Consider the following 26510-nt stretch of genomic DNA (forward strand, 5'->3'; position numbering starts at 1 on the left):
CCAGATTTACGTGCACTGAACCACCACCCCTTCCTCAAGAATAAGCAGTCTGAACTAGAGATGTAAAATTTCCAGAAATGTTGAAGCTCGGAAAAAAACCCAGTTTTTTCCTGGTTTTTTTTGGGAGAAAACGGAAATTTTCGGACAAACTGAAAAAAATGCTACATTAGCATTTATTTTGTCTTTTCTAGATTGAAAGTCATTCTGTTACTTTAGGAACATAAAATATGACTATGGACATTTTTACTTGGCATGAAATTATCACAACTAGCATATTAAAAATATAGTGTATCCAAACAATTATTTCAAAGAGAATACCCACCCACATGCAAAAACAAAACTGAAACTTTTTAATTTTCTTCTGACAATCGCACCTCCTAAAGGAAGAAATGCATCTTGTTCTTGCATTGGAGGGTTCAGTTTGTAACCTAGAACTTGCTTGTCCTCAGTGCACAGAAATTAGATCAATCTAATATATATATTAGAAATGATTTGTAAAATATTTGAACACCTTGTCCTAAAATATTTTATTCATCATGTTAAAATAAAACGTTCCATAATCATTTTTTTTTCTTTTTTCAATTTTTCCAATTTTTTGGAAAATCAAAAAGGCTTCAGGAAAAAAATGGGGAAAAACTGGTTTCCCTCCTAATTTTTCCATTTTTTCCCCCCCGGGCCTTCACATCTCTAGTCTGAACACAGCAGAACGGCAGATTGCACACACGCACACACTTTCCCTTTGGAAATCCCAAATGAACTGCTTAATACCCTCTCTAGCTGTTAAGCTCGGCAAGAATATTAACAGATTTTTTGCTGCTTCAGCAATCGAGTCCAAGACCGGCTCCTCTGCTGGCTTCTACCACAGTTAACACTTCCAGAGTTACAGCGCCTTTTGTGTCGGTTTTGCTGTCTTCTGTTAGCAACAGAGCGGGGCAAATATGGCTGCAAACCAGCCCGGGGGATCCAGCCCAATGTTTTATTCTAGAAAGAGGTCAGAGGCCATCAGATAAGAACATAAGAACATAAGGAAAGCCAATGTTGGATCAGGCCAATGGCCCATCCAGTCCAACACTCCGTCACACAGTGGCCAAAAATACCAGGTGCCATCAGGAGGTCCAGCAGTGGGGCCAGGACACTAGAAGCCCTCCCACTGTTGACCCCCCCAAGCACCAAAAATACAGAGCAACCCTTGCCCCAGACCAAGAGTTCCTATCTATACCTTGTGGCTAATAGCTACTCTTGGACCTCTGCTTCATATGTTTATCCATAAGAATATAAGAGAAGCCAGTGTTGGATCAGGCCCATGGCCCATCCAGTCCAACACTCTGTATCACACAGTGGCCAAAAATACCAGGTGCCATCAGGAGGTCCAGCAGTGGGGCCAGGACACTACAGGCCCTCCCACTGTTGCTCCCCCCAAGCACTAAGAATTACAGTGCATCACTTGCCCCAGACTGACAGTTCCTATCTATACCTTGTGATTATATCCCGCCCTTCACTCAGAGTGGCTTACAAACTCCTTTCCCTTCCCACAACAGACACCCTGTGAGGTAGGTGGGGCTGAGAGAGCTCTTTTCAGAACTGTCCTTGAGGGAACAGCTCTGATAGAACTATAGCTTGCCCAAGGTCATCCAGCAGCTGCAAGTGGAGGAGTGGGGAATCAAACCCGGTTCTCCCAGATTAGAGTCAGTGCACTTAACCACTACACCAAACTGTACACCAAAATAAAGTGCCTTGCTCTTCAAGACCCAACCCAGCGGCAGCCGTCTCCAGCAAAAGAATTGACTCGAGTGGTCAAAAAGTAGGTGAGTGGGGCGTGTCTGTTGTGTAGGAGCCTTTCCACTCAACCAGGGTCCACGAGGTGGCAAACGTGTGTGTTAAGTGCCGTCAAGTCGCTCCCGACTCATGGCAACCCTGTGAATTTATGTCCTCCAAAGCGTCCTATCTTGAACAGTCCATCCATCTCGTGTCTGGTCCTCCTCTTTTCCTGCTGCCTTCAACTTTTCCTAGCGTGATTGTCTTTTCCAATGACTCTCGTCTTTGCCTAATGTGACCAAAGTACGATAGCCTCAGTTTAGTTATTTTAGCTTCTAGGGACAGTTCGGGCTTGATTTGATCTAGAAGCCACTTCTTTTTACAATTGGGCAGTCCACGGGATCCACAGAACTCTCCCCCAACACCACTTTTCAAAGGAACGGTGAATACATGAAGTGTTAAAACATTTAAACAATTAAAATACAGTGAATATGATAAAGCGCAATTGAAAACACATAGGCAACACTAGTGGGAGGGCCGAGAACTGTTACTGGGGGATATGCCAGACAAGACAAAAAAAAAATCTTCACTTACTGGCAAGAGACACCGATAGTGGGAGACAGACAAGCCCTGACAGTTGAACAGCACAAGGTCTGGCACGAGTGGCCATATTCTTCTCCCGTCTCCAAGTTCAGGAGAAGAGCACCGCGATCTTCCGCATCACACTGAGCTTGAGAGGCGCTCTACGGAGGGCAAAGCCATGAAGAAGACCTCCTCTTCCGGCACATGGGGCAGCTCACTTCTCTACCCCCTATTTCTTTACCTGCTCAGATCTGCCGCCACCGCCCCCCCATTACTCTCACAGGTGGGGCATGTGACTCCCCCTCCCGTCTTCTTGGGGGCCACTGCACAAGGTGCTGCTGCCCAACGCACAGCCCTCCACTGATGAAGACAGGGGCTCTGTTATCAAGTATGACTGACAGCCACTAATGGGATCATGAATGTCTATCCCCCCCCCCCCAACCACTGGAGGCACTCTTCCCTGGATGGCTTGGGCTAGCCCAATCTTGTCAGCTCTCGGGAGCTAAGCGGGGTCACTCCTGGCTAGTACTTGGGCAGAAGACCAAAGGCCAGAGTGACCATGGGGAGGCAGGCAATGGCAAACCACCTCTAAACGTCTCTTGCTTTGGAAACGGGGGTCGCCATAAATCAGCTGTGATTTGACGGCACTATTTACAATGCAAAGTATAAGTTGTTGCTATTGGGTTAATGTTTCTATGACCTTTATGGCTTTGTTTCGTGGAACCTCTCTTTGATTGTATATTTGATTGCATTGGTAGGATAAGTGGATTTCTGTAACTCTTGTTGTTTGTTGTTACACATTATGGTTGAATACGAATAAAATGTTCTGGTTAAAAAAAAAAAATTGACAGCACTTTCTACCACCAAGCTAGTGGCTTTGTGTTTCATAGGTTAACTATCTGAGGCGTGAAGGACTTCCGGAATCTATTGCCCAGGAATGTCACGGGGTGATCCCGCTTTCTAGTATTATGGGAGAAGCGCTCCATTCCCTCAATTATCTCTGAACTGACGAGCCCAAAACATCACCCTAAAGAAAATCCTAAATGTCATCCTCGCTGTGATGCCTACTGTTACCCCTGCCCCGCACCCAATACCCACTTTGGCTGGCTCCCACAAATCTATTCTGCTCACCACGGCATTTTATTCGGGCTCAAAGAATCTGCAAGAGTCTTGCGGGAGGCAAAGGCACCTTGTGCTGGAAGAAGGCACCGCCTCTAAGAGAATGGATCTAACGGAATTCTCGAAATACAGTCGTCGTCCCCCCCCCCATTCAAATGGTAGGCAACATTCACTGGGCAGTGGGGGAGGATGATTCCTTCCCACTTGTGAGCTCCAAACCCTGCAGCCACCTTAAACAAAGGTGACAAGGGAGCGCTCAAGCAAACTTTTTGTGCTCGCTTCTGGGAAACTATCAAGGGAGGGACTGAGAAGACAATCACGTGGAAATTACAATGCAGGCCTACCTTACAGGAAGGAAGAACCAACAAGATAAGGGGTACGTTAAAATGGCTTCGGCTATGCTAACTAAAGCACTACTTCAAACCCAAAGAATTGTTAAAAAGGCAAAGGTTCCCTTGCTCGAAAGCCAGTCGAATCCGACTTTAGGGTTGCGGTGCTCATCTCCGTTTCAAAGTCAAAGAGCCAGCGCTGTCCGAAGACATTTCCGTGGTCATGTGGCCGGCATGACTAAACACCAAGGCGCACTGAACGCTGTTACCTTCCCACTGAAGTGGTACCTATTTATCTACCTGCAATTTCTTGCTTTCGAACTGCTAGGTTGGCAGGAGCTGGAACTAGAGACGGGAGCTCACTCCGTCATGTGGCACACTCGGGTCTCGAACTACCGACCTTCCACAGCCTGCAGTTCAGCATCTTAACCACTTGAGCCACCGCAGCTCCACAATTAAAGAAAATTTCAAAGGTCACACTGTTCCTCAGGCCAGCCAATATACAACAAATGAATGAAACCCAGAGGTTTATTTATTTATTTATAGACTTATACTGCTCCCCGGGGTCACTTCCTGATCTGAGGAAGGTAGCACACCTGTACAGACTCTCTGATTAGACCCATTTGCATCCTGTTGTACTGCCTTGCCTTACCACCCTTTACAGTTTCTCTCGTAACCGCATGCAACCTCCTTTACACTGTGCCTCCACAAACCAAATGGGAACCATGAGAGCACCGTATATGGCCTCTGAACCCAGACACTTCATTTAACAATCATAGCCAACAGCCTTCAAGATCTCTAGCCTCCATGAAAGCCTGCATGACTTCATTTTGTGCCATCAAAACGAGTGGACCACCGCCGTACCATGTGGCAGTGAGTTCCACAAGGTAACAATGCATACTATGCAGTTTCAAGAATATACTAGCCATCAACAACATATAATCTAGAACAGTGGGACTTCAATATTCTTAGACCTGGGAGCCACCTTTAGTCCTCAGGCAGCAGCGTGGGGCTACTTGAACATGGAATGAAGCCAAGACATCACAGTCACATGACAGAAAGAGGAGGCCCCAGAGTTATAGTCTCAGTAGTATCAAGGCCAGGACCATGGCCACCAGCCAAAAGAGCTGGGGATGGCAAACACAAGGCAGATCCCTGGAGGAATCCTCTCTACTATTGGATAGGCTACAGCTTACTCAAGATCATCTGTGTGGCATTCAGAAAGTCCCAAATTCAATCCCCCGCATCTCCCATTAATCAGGGGGCAGGTGATGCAAAGCACCTCTGCCTAAGGCCCTGAGGAGCTGCTGCCAGTATGAATGCACAAGACTGTCCTCTATGGACCAAGGGTCTGATTCAGTATCAGGAAAGTTTATCTGATCACTGAATGACCTTGTGTCACTATCCTGCTGCTCCTCTTGGTGCGTGGGCAAAGGAGGACAGGAGACACAGCACCCTTTGAGCTCTATGAATGTGCACTAGGAGCAGGTCCTTCCAAAAAGTCCCCTGCCACGTCACCCTAAAAGGGTTCTGTGACAATCTGAGGAAACTGAGCCATGAATTGAAGACTGCTCATCCAGGATAAACCACCCCTATGGTCAAGCCCAGCTATGTCTACATATTTAGCTATACCAATATCTGTAACTTCAGGAGGGGGCTAAGGCTCAGTGGAAGAGCCTCTGCTTTGTACGCAGAAGGTCCCAAGTTCCATCCCCGGCAACTCCAGTTAAAAGGGCTGGGAAGTAGGTGATGTTTATTATTTAGTAATTTGTTTTATTAAATTAGATTTGCTAGGCCGTCCCTCCTTACAGGTAGGGCTCAGGGTGGCTTACAACAGAATGAAACACCTTTGCTCGAGACACTGGAAAGCTGCTGCTAGTTTGAGTAAGCAATTAAGGATGGGCACAAACCGAACCATGAAGCAAAATTCGTGACGAATTCTGCCCTGTTCGTGATTCATGAACAAAAGTCTGTGACAGGTTCACCATCACAAACTTCCAGAGCAGTTCGTGGATGCTGCAGAAAGTGGGGGTTTAAAGAGACTGAGTCCCTTTAAACCTGCTTTCTGTTCCCTGTGAAAACTGCAAAAACAGCTGAGCGGCTGTCTTCTGCGGTTGAATCAAATGAATGAATGAATGAATGCATAAAACTCTCGCCACATAGCTCTTATGGGCTGTCTTCTATAGTCCCTTTAAAAGACAGCAAGCTGCTCCCCGCTGCTCAGCTTCTTTTTCCGGGCTTTCTGCAAACCCTGTTTAAAACTGCAGTCCCTTTCAGTGGGATTTGCAGGGCAGTGAACGGCACAAACTGGTTTGGTTCATGAACGAGCCTCTAAGCTCACTTTGTGGTTCAATCCAAAGGAATAACACACAGTCCCAAAACAGTCAGGTATGAAAACAATATATACAGATGTGTGCTAGATGCCCACGGAACAATACGACAACAAATGAGACTATATTAAGTGTCTTGTAATAAATACTAATAAAGTCTCATTGCTGTCGTATTGTTCTGTGGGCCTCTAGCACGCACCTGTACATATTGTTTTCATATCTCACTTTGTGGTTCAGCCACAAACCACGAACAAAACCACATTTTCCCAGTTTGTGCCCATCCCTATGAGCAATACTGACCTTCCTGGATTCCGATGCAGCACAGGGTAGCTCAAGGTGTCCACTTTATGGGAGGGGCCATTGCTCAATGGTATAGCATCTGCTTGGCATACAGAAGGTCCCAGGTTCAGTCCCTGGCATCTCCACGTAAAAGGTCCAGGCAGCAGGGGATGGAAAAGAGCTCTGCCTGAAACCCTGGAGAGCCACTGCCAGTCTGAATAGATGGACCAATGGTCTAAAGGACCAATGGCCTGGTTTAGTATCACGCTAAGGTAAGGATCACAACCGCTGTTAATAATGCGCTATATTATATTTGCAAACAGATAAACTACAGTCATTGTCTCCTTAAGAATAGTCCCCAGGAAAATTCTTCAACAATTGTAGACAAGTGGCAAATGTAGACAAGTAGAAAGGGTTGACGAAACTCCCCGGAGTACGTTTCCGTTTTGTGATATCACTTCTTCCGAACAACATCAACTCGAACACTGTGGTGTCTTCTGTTATTTCATCATGGTTGCAATCATTCAGGAAACATTTAGACAAATCCTAAATCCTTGTACATGCCCAGCATTTGAAAATTATCATGTATAAGGAATTAGGATTTGTTTAAATGTTTCCTGAATGATTGACACCATGATGAAATAACAGAAGACACCACGGTGTTTGAGTTGATGTTGTTCAGAAGAAGTGATATCACGAAATGGAAACGTACTCCGGGGAGTTTCGTCAACCCTTTCTACTTGTCTACATTTGCAATCCTTGCTACTTGTCTACTATTGTTGAAGAATTTTCCTAGGGACTATTCTTAAGGAGACTATGAATATTTATTGACTGTAGTTTATCTGTTTGCAAATATAATATAGCGCATTATTAACAGCGGTTGTGATCTTTACCTTACCGTTGTATGTAGCTGTCTGTGACCTTCATTTCTGTACACTGACTCAGTATCAGGCAGCTCCATGTGTGTGCACGTACCTATTTTATCCTTCATCATAAATTAGTTTCTTTTTAAACATAGGCATGGCCCCACTGGCTACGTCTGTGTATATGGTGCGTGAGAGTGCATACATATATTATAAAAGAAAACAGTTAGCCAAAGACATTCAAAAAGCCAACGGTGGAAAAATCAAGCAGAAAAAAAGGAGAATGAGCAGCAAAGAAGCCAAAGAAAAGTGCACAGTCCCTTACTTGGGGGGAGCTGCCAGGAGAAAAAGCTTGATTGGAGACAGGAGAGGTGGGAGACTGGTTGGCCGGGGAGCCGGCATTGCTGCGGTACTGCTGGAGAGACCCCTACAGAAGGACACAGCGTTAGAGACCACAGGGCAGAGGAGGAAAAGAAGAGAACCAACCAAAAAAAAAAAATCACTGGTTTCTTTCATGGATGGATGGCCATGGCTGGGGGGCGGGGGGCAGAAAGGAGAGAGACCGGGAGGGGGGGGAAGGAGGAACTGGGGAGAAAAGTCTGCAACGAACCCAGCAGAGCTAGTACCGTTCACAATGCCCTGAGAGGTCATGGACAAAAAGGAATGCCACACGGAGAAGTCATTCTCACTTTAGGCCCAGATCCCAATGACCTGAGGGAATGCCTCTTCCCATACAGCGCCCCCCCCCATGTGTAAGGTCTGTCAGTGGGGTCCTCTTTTTGTTTTCCACCTTATGGAAGCAAGACTGACATGCACGAGAAGCGGGGCCTTTTCTGTTGTAGCCCCAGGTCTGAGCAACATCCTCTCTGAAAACTTCCATTTGATTCCTTCCCGGATACCCTTTGAAAGTCAAGTAAAATCTTCTCTCTGTGTGCTCTTGGTGAACAGGTCTTTTATTCCCTTGCTGCTTTTAAGCTGTCAGCCAGGGCTCTGGTTTAAATTTTTGTAAACTGCTCCGTAAATTCTCATTAGACAAAAATCTTTAAAAAAAAAAACAAACCCCCCCCCCCAAGAACGTCCTTTCCTTCAGACCAACAGTTTTGTTTATGGACAAAGACATCGTCTATGGACAAAGAGTTCGCATCAACAGACTAGTCGAAGTGTGGATGGGTTACACTAGCTAAGATTCCCCTGACTGACAACCTCAGGGCTTCTGTCTCTCAGCACAGGATACACAGAGCTGCTACTTTAAAACACCAGAAGTCATCCTTTTGCCCATCAATGTTCAAATGGGCAGATGAGCCACACGGAGCCACATGGCTGGAAGACCTGGCTGCCTTCTCCCGAGCCATCCCGTGACCTCAAGGGCACCGAGTCGGAGAGCAGACCCTTCCAGCTTAGGTCGGGGGGCAGCCTGGCTCTGAGGGAGACCCCTCCCTGCGCTGTTCTTCCACAGCTGGGCAACTGCCTGACAGGACACAAGATGTGCAGTGGAGGCTGTGGACAGTGGCTTCATACCTCAGGTCCTTAATTTTAAACACCCTGGGCGTTAAAAAAAGAAAGGCCTTTTATCCAAGGAAAGTGAAGGAGACAGAACAGCCATTCTGGACTCCAGGGAGCTCAAACTGACTGGAACGAGAGAATACAGGCAGCAAACCTGTGACCGCTGCTCATGTCAACCCACTCCTAAGACCTGCTTGGCAAAGTCAGGCTTTCCAGCTAAGTATCTTGGGGACTGGAGTTCGCCCTTAGAGACTTCCCCGCTCCCTTCACAGAAATCCCAACCCACTCCCAGAGACTGCATTTTGCAGAGTCCACTGAGGGAAAGCCGCGGCTCTTGAAACCTTGACCATTTTCTGCGCCCAACGCTCTGCTCAAAGATTACACAAGGAAATCTCGACCGGTGCCGGGACCTGCGGGGACAGGAACTGTTCTAGTTCCAGACTTCCCCGCCCTTTCAAGCTTACCGAGCTGATGTCTATTCCCATTGAAGTCTGGGTCTGGCTGCCTGGCGGAGACTGTGGGATTGTGGAGGGGACAGTGACCGTGAGCGGCGGGAGCTGCACTCCTCTCTGTAAGCCGGAGGTCTGCATCAGAGGGGTGTTTGGCGGGAGGGAGCTGGCCACTTGGGGCTGCTGCTGCTGCTGCGCGCTCGTTTGGGTGAAGAAAGGATATGGCGGAAGCTGCTGTTCCAGGGAGAGAGCATCCATCGCCACGGCCTTGATGGGGAAAAGACAAAGATTGCCTGGGCACAAACCCTATTGCAAGGACAGAGGACTGATATTCTTGGGGGGCAGAGTTTGATGCTGGTGCTTCACTACGAAAGCCTATCACCCAAAAGGAGGGGGGGGTCCTCTACTGGAGACACACCGCCCCCCATCAGACACAAGGGGGCCCAAATCAAGGCAGGCACACATTGGCCGCCCTACTCCTTGCCTCACTGGGGCCTATTGGGGGCGGAGGCAGGGACGCATTCTGGTCGATTGCCGGCTGTCATGTTCAGAATCTCCCCCCTCCCCCCGACGGCTCACTCGCCAGCTGCTAGAACCCTTCCCGTTACCGTAATAACCCCCCCTTATGGAACAAGCCCCCTCGATATGGTAATCAGGAGGCACTCTCTCTTCGGCAGCTCTGAGAGAGTCCTGCGAGAGCCTGGGGGGAGGGGGAGGACGCTTCGCAGGACTTGAGCGAAACTGTTTCCTGTGGCAGCTTTTTCCAAATGGGCAGTTTGGGTTTATATGTTTACAGCTTTAAAACGGCAATCGCTGCCACCAGCTGCAAAGCGGAAAGGTGCGGCCACATTGGCTTCACCCCCCCCCCCACCAGGCCAGACGAGTGCTCAACTAAGGGAGGCCTGTGGGTAGGCGTACAGGGCCTCCGCAGCTTACCTGAGTGATCGGCGATAGAGGCGAGAGCGTGGGAGAGACCTGCTGGGATTGGGGCCTCCTGGAGTCCGTGTTCAACGAAAGGGGGCTGACGTTTGGCTGCCGGTGCTGCTGAGAAGAAGCCTGTGTCGTCGTCATGCCTGTTGCCAACAGAGGAAGGCTTCTTTCAACTCTCTGAGTGCAATTCTAAAGTGGCTTTGTTCGGGTCGCGTCTCGCAGGCACTAACCGACTACCCACCCACCCCCATCCATCCCCACACCTGTGCATTCACCCAGAAGCCACATGACTAAAACCCGGCGGTCTCCATTTGCAACTTTTTGACGAACGCGTCGAGTTTCTGGACCCTTGGAACAGCGAAGAATCACGATGGTGATTAGGGAGGGTACCAGACAGAGTGCGCTCAAGGACAGCTGGCTTAGGACTGAGGATGGGTATAGATTTACAGTTAAATATGCACGTACATTGTACGGTACTTCCCCTCCAGCATATATGTATGGTCTGGATACATTTTAAAAATGAGTGGCAGAGTTGGGGGACGAGTACAGGCGAAAACTTGGCACCATGCAGCATCTCTGGAACTCCGGGATGCTGGAAGAACGGTACCAGGAAAATACACCAAGCCGCCATCTGGCTGCCTTCACCACGCTATGGCCCTTGGACAGAGCAGGGAGATCCGGTGCAAAACTGAGTTCCTCCCCTCACTTTCTTGCGAGGAGGATGCTTGCCAGTTGAGTCCGGGTACCATTCAGGCAAGCGTCCGGGTGTTCTCTTAAGCAAGCTGGCTACATGAAGGCGGGTCTGCAACCGAGGCACGGCTGCACAATCTCTTCACATCTGTGAGGGCAACACAGTTATGGGCAATGTTCCCTCTAAGCTGAGTTAGTGAGCCAGCTCAGAGTTTTTTAGCCTCCGGCTCACACATTTTTGTCTTAGCTCAGGAAGGATGGCTCCAGAGCAAACTAGTTTATACAGTCGCCAAATCGCTCACTCACAGCTTGAATGCCAGTAGCTCACAAAGTAGAATGTTTGCTCACAAGACTCCACAGGTTAGAGGGAACATCGGCCACGACAGCCTTTTTTGCACTCGCTCCGCCTCCCGTGGCAGCCGTTTTGCGGCAGCCGTTTTGCAGCTGCGCCCTTCACACGCAGTCTTGGAATTCTGGGCCAGAATTCCAAGACAGCCCAAAGGCTCAAAAGGGTTGGGGACCTCTGTTATAAGAAGAGGAAGAGAGGAAGAGACTGGATTTATACCTCGCCCTTCACTACCCGAAGGTGTCTCAGAGCGGCTTACAAACTCCTTTCCCTTTCCCTCCCCACCACAGACACCCTGTGTGGGAGGTGGGGCTGAGAGAGCTCAGACAGAAACGGCTCTTTTTCAAGAACAGCTCTGACAGAACTATGGCTTGCCCAAGGTCATCCAGCAGGTGCAAGTGGAGGAGTGGGGAGTCAAACCTGGTTCTCCCAGATCAGAGTCCGCGCACTTAACCGCTACACCAAACTGGCTCCAGGAAGGAGGGCTCCAGAGCAAACCGATTGATGCGGTCGCCGAATCACTCGCTCGCGACTTTCATGCCAGGAGCTCACAAAGAAGAATTTTTGCTCACGAAAACTCCACAGCTTAGAGGGAGCGTTGCATTGTGGGCAACATCTGGGACACAAGAGGCTGTCTATAGTAAGAGCAGCCCTTTCCTTTAGGCTCTATTGGAGCAGCGGGACAAAGAAGACTGAAAAAGATACAGGGATGTTCAAGACTGCACAGCGGGGGGTGCCTGATGCGGTGCCTGCCAATACCTTTCCTGGCACCCGCCTAGTGTTTTTTGGAAAAGAGTGACAAAAATGACAGTGAGGAAGTGGCCCCCCGGTATATACTTAATTACCCCTCTTCTCCTCTGCAACTTGGGCTTCCTGTGTGTGCTTGGCTCCGCCTCCCACGGGAGCCATTTTATAGCTGTGCCCACTACCGTTTTATCAGGATTCCAAATATGCCTGCAGGCTCAGGTTGGGGACCCGCCCCCCCCCCCCCGTTCTACGGCGGGGGGGGATGTGTTCAAAAACTCCCTGGGGCACTGCAGCTGAAAATTTTCCCAACCGGAAGGCATAGACTCCACCTCAGTTTGACTTCTATGGTCTTCTGATGCTTCCCATCCACTGTCAAGGGCTTTGCTTACAAGAGGGAGAGACTGTGTCATTCAATGCCAGGTCATCTGCTTGGCATGTAGAAGGACCAAGGTTCAATCCCCCCGGCATTATCATTGAAAATCATCGAGTCACGGGGGATGCGAAAGACTACCTGCCAGTGTTCCCTCTAAGCTGAGTTAGTGTGAGCTAGCTCAGTTTTTTCGCCTCCAGCTCACACATTTTTGTCTTAGCTCAGGAAGGAGGGCTCCAGAGCAAACTAATTTATGCAGCAGCCAAATCGTTCGCTCACAACTTTAATGCCAGTTGCTCACAAACGGGAATTTTTGCTCACAAGACTCCACAGCTTAGAGGGAACATTGGTTGGGACCCTGGAGAGTGGCTGCCACACTAAGCAGGCGATACTGAACTTGGCAGTCCAGGAGTCCGACTCGGTAGCAAGTAGGTTCACGTGCGTTCGCTTCCTGGAATCTGTCCAGGCAGGGGAGGAGAGAAAGGTCTGAACAGCTATCAGATTCCACGGTGTCAGCCTGCCTCAGTTTCCCCCGGTCCCATTGAAGAACCACCGGCTTGCTGAAACCCTGCCTCACTGCTCAGGTGGCGCTTTAAGACGGCAGTCAAGTGTAGTTAGAGCTGTTTCAACAATGGGATGGTTGAAAGGGATCCAGCTTGTGACTGTCTGAATCGGCCTTCTGCTTTGGGGCTTCTTGGACTGGGAAATTGACAGAACTGAGGCCAGTACGGCTACCACAAAATATTCTGGGCCCTCTCAAAAAACACACAGGAATCAATGCCTGGTATGGCGGAGGAGGAGGAGGAGGAAGAGATTGGATCTATACCCTGCCCTTCACGACCCAAAGGAATCTCAGAGCGGCGTACAATCCCCTTTCCCTTCCCCTCCCCACAACAGACACCCTGTGAGGTAGGTGGGGCTGAGAGAGCTCTCTTGAGGACTGCCCTTGAGAGAACAGCTCTGAAAGAAGTTGTGACTGACCCAAGGTCACGCCAGCAGCTGCATGTGGAGGAGTGGGGAACCAAACCCGGGCCTCCCAGATTAGAGCCCACGATCTTAACCACTACACCATACTAGCTCCCTTCCTAAATACCGCAAAAGGCAGCTGGCTGGGACTGGAAAGGGCATCCCGGGGCCACAAACCTGGGACGAGGAACGACACTGCGAGAACCTTCTCGGGGCACCACTTTGCCATCCAGCCATCCGCTTACCCTGATTGGCTGTGCCGATGCCCATGTGCGTCAGGTTGGCGGCAAGGTTCCCGGTGCTGTTGGAGCTGCTCAGGGAAGGGAAAGACGACTCTTCCGGGTCCAGCGGCGTCGGGAGGGGAGAAGGGAAGTGGATGTTTGTCAGGTCCGGCAGGGAGCCGCCCGTGTTGTGAGTGGCGGGGATGAGCGTGGTAGTGTTTTCCTGGTCGGCCGACGGAAAGATGCTGCGTTTGAGAGGAAAGCACCGTTAAGCAGAAGGGAAGGAAGCTGGAAATGTGGCTCTCATGCAGACGGCAACTTCTGGGGAGCTGCAGCAATTCCTACCCCTTCCCCCCCCCCAGAATTCAAGTTTTCTTGAAGAGAGCACTTGGAGGGGCCAGGGCTTGGAGCAATCCCTGACGCCTCCAGTTAAAAGGGTCTCAGGTGGCAGGTGTTGGGAAAGACCTTTCTCTGCTTTCCATCCTAGAGAGCCAATGACTCCCAGTGATAATACTAAGCCTCCCTCCTGCACTTGTCCAGCCTGCCGGTTTTGATCCTCCTCACGGCTCTCTGTGCCCCCCCCCCACCCGAGACCACCTGCAGGCTCCAGAGCAAACTAATTTCTGCAGCAGCCAAATCGCTCGCTCACAACTTTAATACCAGTGACTCACAAAGTCGATGTTTTGCTCACAGGACTCCACAGCTTAGAGGAGAGCATTGGTGCCTACCCTATTCTGTTTTAGGCACCAGGCCAAAACGTTTCTTTTTGCTCAGGCTTTTCAAGCGAGAGGTTTGGCGTTTTTAAATCTTTTTACAGTGTGCATCTCGGCTTGAGGGCTGTTTCATTATAGTGGTTTCAACCTGCTAAATGTTTTACCCCATTTTAATGCTCTGCCTGGGTTTCTGATAATCTGAGTTTTAAAGAATTTATGCCACTTTATGGGGGTTTTTGTGTTTTACTTTGTATGCTGCTCTGAGCAGGTTCTACTGGAAGGCGGCATATACATTTCCTAGATATATAAACAAGCAAGCTATCTAGCTAGAACAATCACCTGCTTTGGTATCAAGATTCCTGTGCTTACTACTTATAAAATGCAATTAAAACAACAACAAATACCTACTATAGAAATGTTTAAATAAAGTAATCCATGAATGTTGAGAAACCAGGATTTTTAACTGGTTCCAAAAGAAGTCTACTTTGTCTCCCTCTCCCAAAATACTAGGGCATCCAATGAAGCTGATGGGCAGTAGGTTCAGGATGGACAAAAGGAAATACATCTTTACACAGACAGTGAGTAAATTGTGGAATTCGCTGCCAGAGGATTTGTGATGGACACAGGAATAGACGACTTTAAAAGGGGATTAGGTAGATTCATGGAGGATAATCTATCAATGGATACTAGCCATGGCAACTGAAAGGAACCTCCACATTCAGGTACTGAACCTCTGGATCCCAGAGCCAGGAGGCAACATCAGGGGAAGGCCTCGGCCTCTATGCCCTGTTGTTGGCCCTCCAGAGGAACTGGTTGGCCACTGTGTGAGACAGGATGCTGGACTAAAGGAACCACTGTTCTGATCCAGCAGGGCTCTTCTTATGCTCTTATCAGGGAAGGCCTTGGCCTCTATGCCCTGCTGTTGGCCCTCAAGAGGAACTGGTTGGCCACTGTGTGAGACAGGATGCTGGACTAGAAGGACCACTGGTCTGATCCAGCAGGTCTTGTCTTAGACTCCACTGGGGGGAAGAAAACTGATTAGGTTTGCTCCACACTGCAGGAGCCACAGCTTAAATCCACACCAAAGAGCTGAGAACAAAAACCACCCACTGAACTTCCAAGTATACACCTGGCAGCTGCGGCTCAGAACTGTTAGTCTGCTTTCCTGGACCAAATACCTCCACACACCAGGTCTGGAGACGCAGGGGCCTTTGGAGGCAAAGCCAAACAGGACCACCCCGCAAAAGGAACAAACCATGGTTTACAGGGCGGCTTCTAATTCCAGTTTCTCAGACAATCTGGACATAGCACTGAACCACAATTAAGTCATAGTTTGGTGGGATGTTTGGCATTGAGCCCGAGTGGAGAAGAGGCAATATCTCTCTCTCTCTCTGCCATTGCTTTTAATACCTCGAGGAAAGAAGAAGAAGAAGAGGAGATTGGATTTATCTCCCTTCACTCGGAGCTTCAATCAGAGCAGTTTACAAACTCCTTCCCCTTCCCCTCCCCACAACAGACACCCTGTGAGGTAGGTTGGGCTGAGAGAGCTCTGACAGAAACTGCTCTTTTCAAGAACCCCTCTGAGAGAACTTGCCCAAGCTGCAAGTGGAGGAGTGGGGAATCAAACCTGGTCCTCCCAGATTAGAGTCTGTGCCCTTAACAACTACACCAAACTGGCTGGACGGACATTGGGATCAGTGTTCCCTCTTAAGCTGAGTCAGTGTGAGCTAGCTCACAGTTTTTTAGCCTCTGGATCACACTTTGTTATCTTAGCTCAGGAAGGACGGCTCCAGAGCAAACTAATTTATGCAGTAGCCAAATCGCTCGCTCACAGCTTTAATGCCAGTAGCTCTCAAAGTAGAATTTTTGCTCACAAGACTCCACAGCTTAGAGGGAGCACTGATTGCGATCTGGGGGTTTTTCATCAGAGAGTTCGGATGCTGCCTTCTGAACTAATCTTTTTCAGACACCCATTCTTCTACATCATCATCATCATCATTTCCTCAGGCGCTTGCCTGAGACACTTCTTCTTTTTTTAACGAAACAGCAACAAAAGCCATTTATTCCCAATTTTCCAGAAAACCCAAAATGTGCTCCGATTGCTTTTTGTTTTGTTTTTACATACTTGATTCCTGGAACTTCACAGGATTTAGGCCTGGAGGATCCCGTCTGAAAGACAACAGAGCAGAACACGCCGACGTGAGACACACAGCAGCAGATGCAGAACTGAGGACGACTGTGGTTTCATGGCGGCAGAAGGAAAGCCGGCTGCATTTTTCCCCCAGCAGACTTGCGGACACCACCACCACCACCCCGTTTCGGAGCTTGGCACCTCCAGTCGAAAACAAAAAAGCACTGTGCTATGTGGACTAACTGGGGCCTATCTCCACCACCACCCACTTAAAAATCAATCAGAAGGTGCAGGATTCGAAAACGAGATTAAACCACCTGCCCACCCAACCCTCAAAACTGGTTCTCATTGCTTTAATAATGCGTTTTTGGTTGTGTTTAATGACATTCAAGGTGTGTTTTTTATTATGTATGTTTTAATTTGTGAGCCAGTGGCATTTATCAGGGCAGAAAGGGGGGGTATACATTTTTGTAAAATAGGCATAAACAAATAGTCTCGCAGCGGCGTGAACAGCTGAAGACTGGGGCTTCTGGGAAGAAGGGAAACCTAAGAGATAAGAGAGGGGAGAGAGAAGAGACTGAAAAGAGGGGAACTTGACACAGAGAAAAGTAGCTGCCTGCTGGGGTGTGTGTGTGTGAAAGCGCACATCCTTCTTTCCCGCACCAGGCTCTGGCACATGCCACACTGACATCCGGGACCTTTCGGAAACCACAATTGCCTTCCTCTCTGTTTACTGACAGCCACCCGCTGGTTTATGGGACAAAGGGAATAGTAGTGGATGCAGATTCTTCTCCTTGTTCATCCCCGCTTCCTCCAGTTACTATACCAAATTTTAGTATACCAAATTTTAGCCTTAGGATCCCCTTCAGGGAAGGGTCCTGCCTTCTTGCATGCCACGGAGTGCCAAGTGCAACAACAGCCACAACCACCACCATCCAGGCTGTGTCATGCTTGCGATTTAAAGGACTGCAGAAAAGCTCCGCAATGTGGTATTAAGACATGGGCCTCAACTTTCATTTAAGGCAAAGAACAAACACACACAAGATTCTAGGCCTTATGACTGGTCAGATATGCTTGAAAGGCAGAGGGCAGAGCTTTGTGAAGTCTTAAAAGCAAGAAATATTGTTGGCTCCGAAATCCCTCCACAGCTCTCTCACATTCATACAAACACACAGTGCCCCACGAGAAACAGAAAAGACAGAATCATACAAATTAAGCATGTGCAAGTAACTTCTTGTTTGCTTAATGTATCCACTGTCTCTGAATCCTACATGCCAAGCTAAAGTCTTGGGCACCATCCCAGCTTCCCCTAGGCACAATAATCAAATATAAGAGAAATAATACTGAGTAAGGTCTTTTAAAATATTTTTTGGTCCTAATTTCTGCTTAAGGTGACAGACAGACAGACAGCGGTTACCACTATATAACCATTCCTTCTGCAGCCAGGTTTGAGCAAAACTGGATGTGGTACCTTCTTAGAGTCCCATCCTTGCTTTGAAAGGTTTTTGTCCGTCTCTGATGTGCCTTCCTCCATGCCAGGGACAGTCAACAGTAAGACTAGGAGACAAAATTCAGCACCTTTCAGATATGTGTCGCCAAGTGTACACTTACGTTCAAGTTTATTTGTTTGACCGGTTTTTGAAGCCAACAGATCAGAATTGGTGATTTCCACACCACATCTTTTAGCTTTTTTAAAACTAATACATTTCCTCTTTGATCCTTCCCTTTCAGAAATCTCGGCATCCGCATGCACCCCACTTGCAAAACCAAGTCTGTTTCAACCAGGGGTCATTTCGTAGAAAAAGAGCTAGGGGAACTCATTAACATAACTCATTAGCATATGCCACACCCCCTGACATCAGGGGACCGGCGGTGGACCTGCAAGGCCAGCGGGAGTGCAAGAAAGCCCCGCGAAGGCCCTCTCTGGCCCCAGGCAGGCAGGGGTGGGGAGAGGCGGGGAGAAAGCAACTTGCCCTCCCTCTTCTCCTGCCTCCTCCTGGCTGAATGAGGGCTGGAAGCGGGGCGGCCGGAAGCAGGGGGCGGGGCTTCGTCATGTGGCCCACCCCCCTGCACCTCACCCGGGGGAACTGTGTTCCCCCGCGTTCCCCCCCTGAAATGACCTCTGGTTTCAACAGCCCTTTTAAAGGAGGAGACTTAACAGATGTCAGGAAAGCCCCCAAAGTCAACAGCAAAAGCACAGCCTTCCCCAACCAGCTGCCAAACTCAGCTCTGAACTGCTATTGTTGTTGTCAAGCCACCTCTTTTCTGTTGCATGTCCTGTGAGCCTCCCGAGAAAGATTCAGGTTGAGCTGGGCCCATGGTGCTCTGGTGCAGGGCAGAATCCGAATTGGTCCTGATGAGAAAATTGGAGGAAGAACATTATACACTCTGGCCCAGATGGAAAAGGGAGTATTTAGAATAACCTTCCCTTGACAGGGAGGGGAGGGGGGGAATCCAGCCTTTTTACTTCTCAGGGACTTCCCACCTTGCCCTAAATAACCACTTCATTTTCATCTTGTCTTTCCACCCAAGTGGCCACTCGGAGTAATGACGAAGATTTGCTTAAGCACGATTAACACAAACCAGGACAGTGTCACCCCGCCCTCATTTCTGAAGCACAAATTCAGGAGGAGGAGATTGGATTTATACCCCACCCTTCACTACCCAAAGGAGTCTCAGAGCGGCTTACAATCTACTTTCCCTTCCCCTCCCCACAACAGACACCCTGTGAGGTCAAAGAAGAAGAGGAGATTGGATTTATACCTCGCCCTTCACTACCCAAAGGAGTCTAAGAGTGGCTTACAATCTACTTTCCCTTCCCCTCCCCACAACAGACACCCTGTGAGGTAAAAGAAGAAGAGGAGATTGGATTTATACCTCGCCCTTCACTACCCAAAGGAGTCTCAGAGTGGCTTACAATCTACTTTCCCTTCCCCTCCCCACAACAGACACCCTGTGAGGTAAAAGAAGAAGAGGAGATTGGATTTATACCTCGCCCTTCACTACCCAAAGGAGTCTCAGAGTGGCTTACAATCTACTTTCCCTTCCCCTCCCCACAACAGACACCCCGTGAGGTAGGTGGGGCTGAGAGAACTCTCTCGAACACTGCTCGTGAGAGAACAGCTCTGAAAGAACCTGTAACCCAACGTCACACCAGCAGCTGCATGTGGCGGAGTGAGGAATCAAACCCGGTTCGCCCAGATTAGAGTCCTGTGATGTGATGACCGCCCCCTCCTTAAAGCTGACGGCAACCACTGAAAAGCCCACAAAACTGAAAACGCAACTGGCAAATGAACTAGCATTTGGGCAGCAGAAATAAGATGGGACACAGACCTTCTCCAGCTAGTATCTGAAGGAGGCGACAGATACACGGTGCCATACGGACAACTGTCCACGTGAATCGGGAAGTCAAGGGAGAAGAACGTCATACAAAGACTCAGAGAAACCTTCTGCAAATGTCTTTTAAAAGGTCCCAATCATTCACCTGAACCTGAGACAAAAGAAAGCCTGCTTTGGCCAGATATTGACAACCCAGCACACAACACTGGGGTGAGTATATTGAGTTGGATCCTGTAGATCCATTCTGCTAGTAGCCTTCCCCTGGTGCAAAAAACTGGTGATTTCAACATTTCTAGGCCATACCCAAAACAAACAAAGCTCTTGGCTTTAAAGGGCAGAGTTCTAAAAGTGGAATGCCATTTAGTGTCAAAGCATCCTCCCTTCTACAACTCTCCATCTTGTTTGTGGTGTATTCAGACACCAGAGAAAACGTGGCTTGCTGAAACAGAGGTCTGCACAACAAACTCAGGTTAAGTTTTCCAAATGCAAGAAACAAGCCCTCTGGTATGCTTAAACCACGTTTTGTCCATATCACCCTCTCGTGCACTACCCAGGAGGGAAGACATCTTCCTTCATCTTGCCCTCTCAGGGGCTAGGTGGTTTTGAGGTTTCAAAATACTCAAGAAACTGAGATTTGGGAGATCAGATGCCACAACGAATCACCATGAGCATAACAGTAGCCCACAAACCAGTTATGCCCAAGCTGACAATCTCAGTTTGCTGGACCGCATTCAGACATCGCAATTAACCAGGGCTTGTTCAAAACAAAACACAGTTTATCCCGGTATCTGAATGCATCCTTCCTTCATGCTTTCAACATGACCTCTTCCTCTGCTTCAAGTTCAAATACTGGAAGCAGTCCCTTCGGGGTTTTTTTTCTTCTTAGTGTACGAGGAACAGATTATCTCCTCAGACTATTCTGAAATAGTCCAAATGTTCAGCTGTGAGCATTTTGGGAGCACAAGGAGATCTTTCAGAGACTTCCCCCCCGAGTGTCCCCCCCACCTGCCTTCACTGCACTTCCCCCCCATTCTTTGCAGTTGTTTCTCCTTCTCTGCTATTCACAACCCAGTTTTGTGCCCCATTGGTTGTCGTCCTCCTCCACATTACCATAAAAGCTATATTGGAACACCACATAGCCAATCACATTCGGCTACATGACATCACCATAAAGACAATTCAGAGTATAGGAAATGCTTTGAATGGGCGAAAAAATCTGCCCTTGTTTGCTGGGGGGGGGGGGGGCGGGCACAGTTGCGCAAAGTGGTTGCGAAAAAAAACATCTACCTCCTGCACTTCAGCTCAGTCCTCCTCTCTTTGCCTTCTCCACAGTTTTGGAGAGAGAAAACCCTTCCTGGATTAACGGCGCCCTTTCTCTGCTGTGCTGAGGCATCGCTGCAGATAGGCAGAGGGTGGTATTGCAACTGACAGCTCGGCAGAGGTCAGATGGCGAAATGGGCCAATAGGATTCCAGGTGGCACAAATTGGCCAATAGGGTTCCAGCTGGCCAAAGCGGGGCTAATGGGGCTCCAGCTAGCCCAATAAAGCCAATGGCTCTGGCCGGGTGGCTGCTCAGCCTAACCAAGGTGTAGTCCAAACTGCTCCGACTGTCCCTCCCTGCTTGGTGGCTAGCCAGTGTCCCAACTATCTGTGTGCCCCCAGCTCACCATTCCCCGAGACCTGCAGTAAACTCTCTATGTTAGCTTTGTTTTTTCCAGTCAGCCCCCTCCCCCTGACAAGCCAGCATCTACACACACACACACACATCTTCCACCCCCATTCTCTTGCCACAAGGCTAAGTCAAAGGATATCTGTCTGCCGTGTTTATCCACCGACAGCGGGCGGCGGTGCGGTGAGCCCAGGCGATTCCGGTCACGGTACACTCTGTCCACCAGCCCGTGGTGCCGAGTGGTCCTACTGGTGTCTAAGCCTGATGACTGAAATGGAGTCTACAACAAACAAACAAACAAAGCAAGAGAACATCAAAGTGGAGGCATGATCCGACGTGGTTGTGGGGAGAGACAGAGGACCCCAACCAACGTACTTTATAGGGACCAAAGGTGACCCTCACGATATGGTGGTGACTCCCGAGAGGATTTTACGTTCACTTCTAAAAGGTGAACACTTAGGGAACAGGAACTGCTTTGCCTGGTCAGACCAAAGCTCCACGGCAGTATAACATCTAGGTGAGGGATCATGGCTCAGTGGCAGACAATCTGCCTGGCATGCAGAAATGTCCCAGGTTCAATCCCTGGCATCTCCAGTTTAAAAAAATGACCAGGCAACAGGTAATGTGGAAGACCTCAGCCTGAGACCCTGGAGAGGTGCTGCCAGTCTGAGCAGACAATACTAACCTAGATGGACCAAGGGTCTGATTTCATATAAGGCAGCTTTCAGGTGTTCAATTATGTTTCTAGTGCTGGAAAAGCCCAATTGCCTTTAGGAAGCCCACCAAAACAAGGCAAAGAAGCAAGAGACCTCCCCTCTGATCCTTTCCCCCAGCATCTGGGGTTGAGGAGTAAAGTACCCCCGAGCAGCCAAGAGAAGGGCAAAGGCTCAGTGCCAGAGCACATCTACCCCCCTCCCCCCCGGTGTCAGGGAGCAGGGCTTTGGAAAGCCACTGCCAGTCAGAGAAGGCAGCACTGAGCCGCATGGAGCAGGGGAGAAAGGTGGGGGAATGACCTGCAGCCAGGAAAAACAGGTTGCTTACCTGTAACTGGTGATCTTCGAGTGGTCATCTGTGCATTCACACCCATGGGATCTAGTGCGCACGCGCTGGATCGATCAGTGCTGTAGCAAGCTCTTTTAACGGATGTTCGTGCCCGGTCCCTCGGGCATGTGCAGGAACCCCACCGCGCACGCCCAGAGGGGTGGGCGCGGACATCCCACCAGTTCCTTCAAACCGCCGCAAATCAACCCCTATTAAAAATGTAGAAGCTGACAGCAGCGGGGAAGGCGGGCGGGTGGTGTGAGTGCACAGATGACCACTCGAAGATCACCAGTTACAGGTAAGCAACCTGTTTATCTTCGACGTGGTCTCTGTGCTTCACACCCATGGAAGATTAGCGAGCAGTGGCCTACCTGGAGGAGGGTGCTGGCAGGTCCTTTACTGCGTAGCCAAAGATAGAATGTGACATCCCATGCTGGTATTGGTGTTCGTACGGACACCTAAGGCCTGATGAAGGTGTTAGGCGTGGCCCACGTAGCGGCTTTGCAAATGTCCGGCAGTGGCACTCCCTCGAGGAAGGCAGTGGAAGTCGCGACAGCCCTGGTAGAATGAGCCCTGATAGGGCCAGGCAATGGCCGTTTGGCGATCAGGTAACATAGACGGATGAGACCCACAATCCATTTTGATAGGCGCTGAGCCGTGATGCGAGTGCCCAGTCGTGCTGACGCATAAGAGACAAACAGTTGCAAGTCTCGTCTAGTTGGGTGTGTTCTATTGAGGAAGAACAGGAGAGCCCGCTTCACATCTAAAGTGTGTAATAGTTTGTCTTCCGGTGATGTTGGATTTGGGAAGAAATCAGGGAGGAAGACCTCCGCCTGCAGGTGGAACTCTGACACCACCTTCGGCAGGAAGGAGATGTCCGGGATGAGGCGGACTCCGTCCGGCAAAAACGACAGGTAAGGTGTATCGTGCCGGAAAGCCAATATTTCTCCCACTCGTCTAGCCGATGTGACAGCAATTAAAAAGGACATTTTCCATGCTAGAAGTTTGAGGTCGCATGTTGCGAGTGGCTCAAAGGGCTTCCTCGTGAGCTGGCGGAGAACTAGAGGAAGGTCCCAGGGAGCGACTGGAGTCTTGACAGGATGGTATGTTTGGTGCGGGAAGATTGTTGCCCGGAACCGAATCTTGGTTTCTGGAAGGCGGATTTTTGGCCTCCCGAAGATGTTCGCAGTCTCCATTGTGTGTCCGGAGACTGACGACTTGGGGAACGCCTCTGCCAGGATCTCGACCAGGTGCGGGGATCATCAGAGGATGATACTCCTAGAGCTCGAGAAGCTTTTATGTTTTTATCTAATTCCTGTAAAGTAGAATCAGTAGTGGCATTGAAAAGTCCCAGGCCATCAAATGGAAGGTCTTCCACATAAGATCTACTATCCATGGGCAGATTAGTATTGCGGAGCCAGGAATGTCTCCTTAGAGCTATTGCAGAGGCCATCATTCTGGAGGATGCCTAGAGGACATGCTTAGTAGTGTTGAGCTGTTGTTTTGCCAACACCATGCCTTCCTTTTGGATGCATGAATACTTTAGATAATACTTAGTCAATGTTATAGCTAAGGATTTTAATGTTTCAGCTTACCTTATCCTCCCCTTATTGGGTGTTTAATTTACAAGACAGTAAAAGGGCGCATAAAGATAAAAGCAATGTGTTTATAAAACAGTTTATTTTTAAGCCCATGGTTATAAACAGTTGTTAGTTTTTCTTTTTCCTTTTAGTTGTTTTGGAGTAAATGAAGCATTAGCGTATGATACAGTCCCTTGGACTGCAAGAAGATCAAATCAGTCAATCCTAAAAGAAATCAACCCTGACTGTTCCCTGGAAGGCCAGATAATGAAACTGAAGCTCAAATACTTTGGCCACCAAATGAGAAGGGAGCACTCACTGGAGTGCTTTCCCCCTGATGCTGGGAAAGATTAAAGGTCAAAGAAGACGGGGACGGCAAAGGATGAGATGGTTAGACAGTGTCATAGATGCAACGAACATGAAGTTCAGCCAACTTCAGAGGAAGGCGGAAGATAGGAAGTCCTGGCATGATCTGGTCCATGGGGTCACGAAGAGTCGGACTCGACTGTGCGACTGAACAATAACAATGTTGATTTTAAATATCATTTCGTTAGATATCATTTTGCCATTCTGAGAATATGGAAAAACAGGTTGCTTACCTGTAACTGATGATCTTCGAGTGGTCATCTGTGCATTCACACCCATGGGATCTAGTGCGCACACGCTGGATCGATCGGTGCTGTAGCAAGCTCTTTTAACGGATTTTCGTGCCCAGTCCTTTGGGCATGCGCAGGAACCCCCCTCCGATATCATCGATGCCGACGAAGTAGAAGGAGAGGGAGAAGGCTCAGCACCCATCTGGTGACTTAGGAGCTCTACCGTCTCGATGTCGGAGTAAGGACGCTCCACTTGTTGAATGGGGGAATCCAATAGTTGGATGGTCGGTATCGGTGGAGGAATTTGGGTCTCCGATATCGATACTGCCGTTGGAACGGGAGGCACTTTAGGGGCATCACCCAGTGCAGGCACCGCTTCCTTCCCCTTCTTCGCCGCCTTAAGGGACTTTGAGGTGCCCTTCTTCACGGACTTGTGATCCTTACTTGCCTTGGCCTTCTTTTTGATTGGCGTGGAAGCGGAAGATTGCGCCATCGATGCCAGGAGCTTCGGTGTCGGGTGGTCGGCATCAGTGTTCCCTCTAAGCTGAGTTAGTGTGAGCTAGCTCACAGTTTCTTAGCCTCCGGCTCACACATTTTTGTCTTGGCTCAGGAATGATGGCTCCAGAACAAACTAATTTATGCAGTAGCCAAATTGCTCACTTACACAACATTAATGCCAGTAGCTCACAAAGTAGCATTTTTGCTCACAGGACTCCATAGCTTAGAGGGAGCATTGGTCGGCATCGGAGGCAGGTTTCGATGCTGGAGCTGTCGGTGTTGATGGTCTCTCCTCCATCGCTGAGGTAGGAGTAAGGGCCGATTCTAGCAGCGCTACTGTAAGGCGCGCAGCTCGGTTTTTCCGCATTTGATTAGAAGAACAAGCACAGTGGCAACAGGACTCTGGTCGGTGAGACTCTCCGAAACAAAAAATGCATAGGGTATGATGGTCGGGAGGAGCAAGTTTGCTGCCGCAACCCTTGCACCTATTGAGAAAAACCCACTTCTTCTCCATAAAAGAAAGTGAAGAAAAGGGAACGTTTGAAGGGGGGGGGGATAGCCCAAAGGCCCGAGATAGTCGGTAGACTCCCCCTCAGCAGAAAATGGTTTGTTTTTAAGTTTTTTTGAAGAACAAATAAAAAGAGAAAAGAGAGGAAAATTAAAATAAGGAAATAATTCCTAAGAGCTGTGAGGCGAAAGCCGAAAGCAAACCGATCTGACCGACGAAAAATAGGTCTACTCAACGCGGCGGTAAGAAAGGAACTGGCGGGATGTCTGTGCCCACCCCTCTGGGCATGCATGGTGGGGTTCCTGCGATTGCCCGAGGGACTGGGCGCGAAAATCCGTTAAAAGAGTTTGCTACAGCACCGATCGATCCAGTGCGTGCGCACTAGATCCCATGGGTGTGAAGCACAGAGACCACATCGAAGATCTTAAGGAAATCTGGGCTGACTCTGTGGTGCTGCAGATACTTACCTGGGCATGGCCAGAAGCACAAGTGGCTTTTACCACGAGCCAAAGGGCCCTCGAATCTTGGTGAGAGGCCCTCAAGGGAGATGGGCTAGTGGATTCAGGATCCACCCGAGATTTGGAGTGGTCGTGTTTCTTTGGATGTGTCTGTTTATGTAAATTGTCATTCCTTTTCTGCTCTGAGTTCCCCTTGGGCAGGAAAACAAGGGAAGAAGTAAATAAACAGAACAATTGACCCAACAGCCAGCGTCAGGGTGGGGTGGCTTCCTATCTTCAGATGGAGACTCACAGAATCCGAGACAATTGTGACACTCAGGCTCGGGGCGGTGCAGAAAGTCCAAAAGGATACTGGGTGCAGAATCTGGCTTTGTGAGACTCTCAGGGTGCTTTTAAGAAGCAAGTTTCGAGTCCTCATTACAATGACATAGTTTAAATTGCATGGGGCAGGGCCTGCTGAAGTCAGAGGGAAAACGAGTTGCTTATATATATAATTGG

The 26510-nt window shown here is 49.1% G+C and overlaps 1 protein-coding gene across 1 annotated transcript in view; it reads right to left on the reverse strand.

Moving 5' to 3' along the window:
- CRTC1 (CREB regulated transcription coactivator 1) overlaps positions 1-26510 on the reverse strand; it is a 36766-nt gene that overhangs the window by 4959 nt on the left and 5297 nt on the right. The window contains exons 4-12 of the mRNA XM_015429237.1: positions 21474-21611; positions 19657-19718; positions 18582-18676; positions 17795-17880; positions 16318-16361; positions 13504-13724; positions 10146-10282; positions 9225-9476; positions 7583-7684 (exon numbers count right to left, since the gene is read on the reverse strand). Coding sequence (XP_015284723.1) covers positions 7583-7684; positions 9225-9476; positions 10146-10282; positions 13504-13724; positions 16318-16361; positions 17795-17880; positions 18582-18676; positions 19657-19718; positions 21474-21611 — 1137 coding nt within the window. The remainder of the gene's footprint in view (positions 1-7582; positions 7685-9224; positions 9477-10145; positions 10283-13503; positions 13725-16317; positions 16362-17794; positions 17881-18581; positions 18677-19656; positions 19719-21473; positions 21612-26510) is intronic.

This window comes from Gekko japonicus, unplaced genomic scaffold (assembly GCF_001447785.1).
Source record: "Gekko japonicus isolate JY-2015 unplaced genomic scaffold, Gekko_japonicus_V1.1 scaffold3336, whole genome shotgun sequence".
Classification (NCBI taxonomy): Eukaryota; Metazoa; Chordata; class Lepidosauria; order Squamata; family Gekkonidae; genus Gekko; species Gekko japonicus.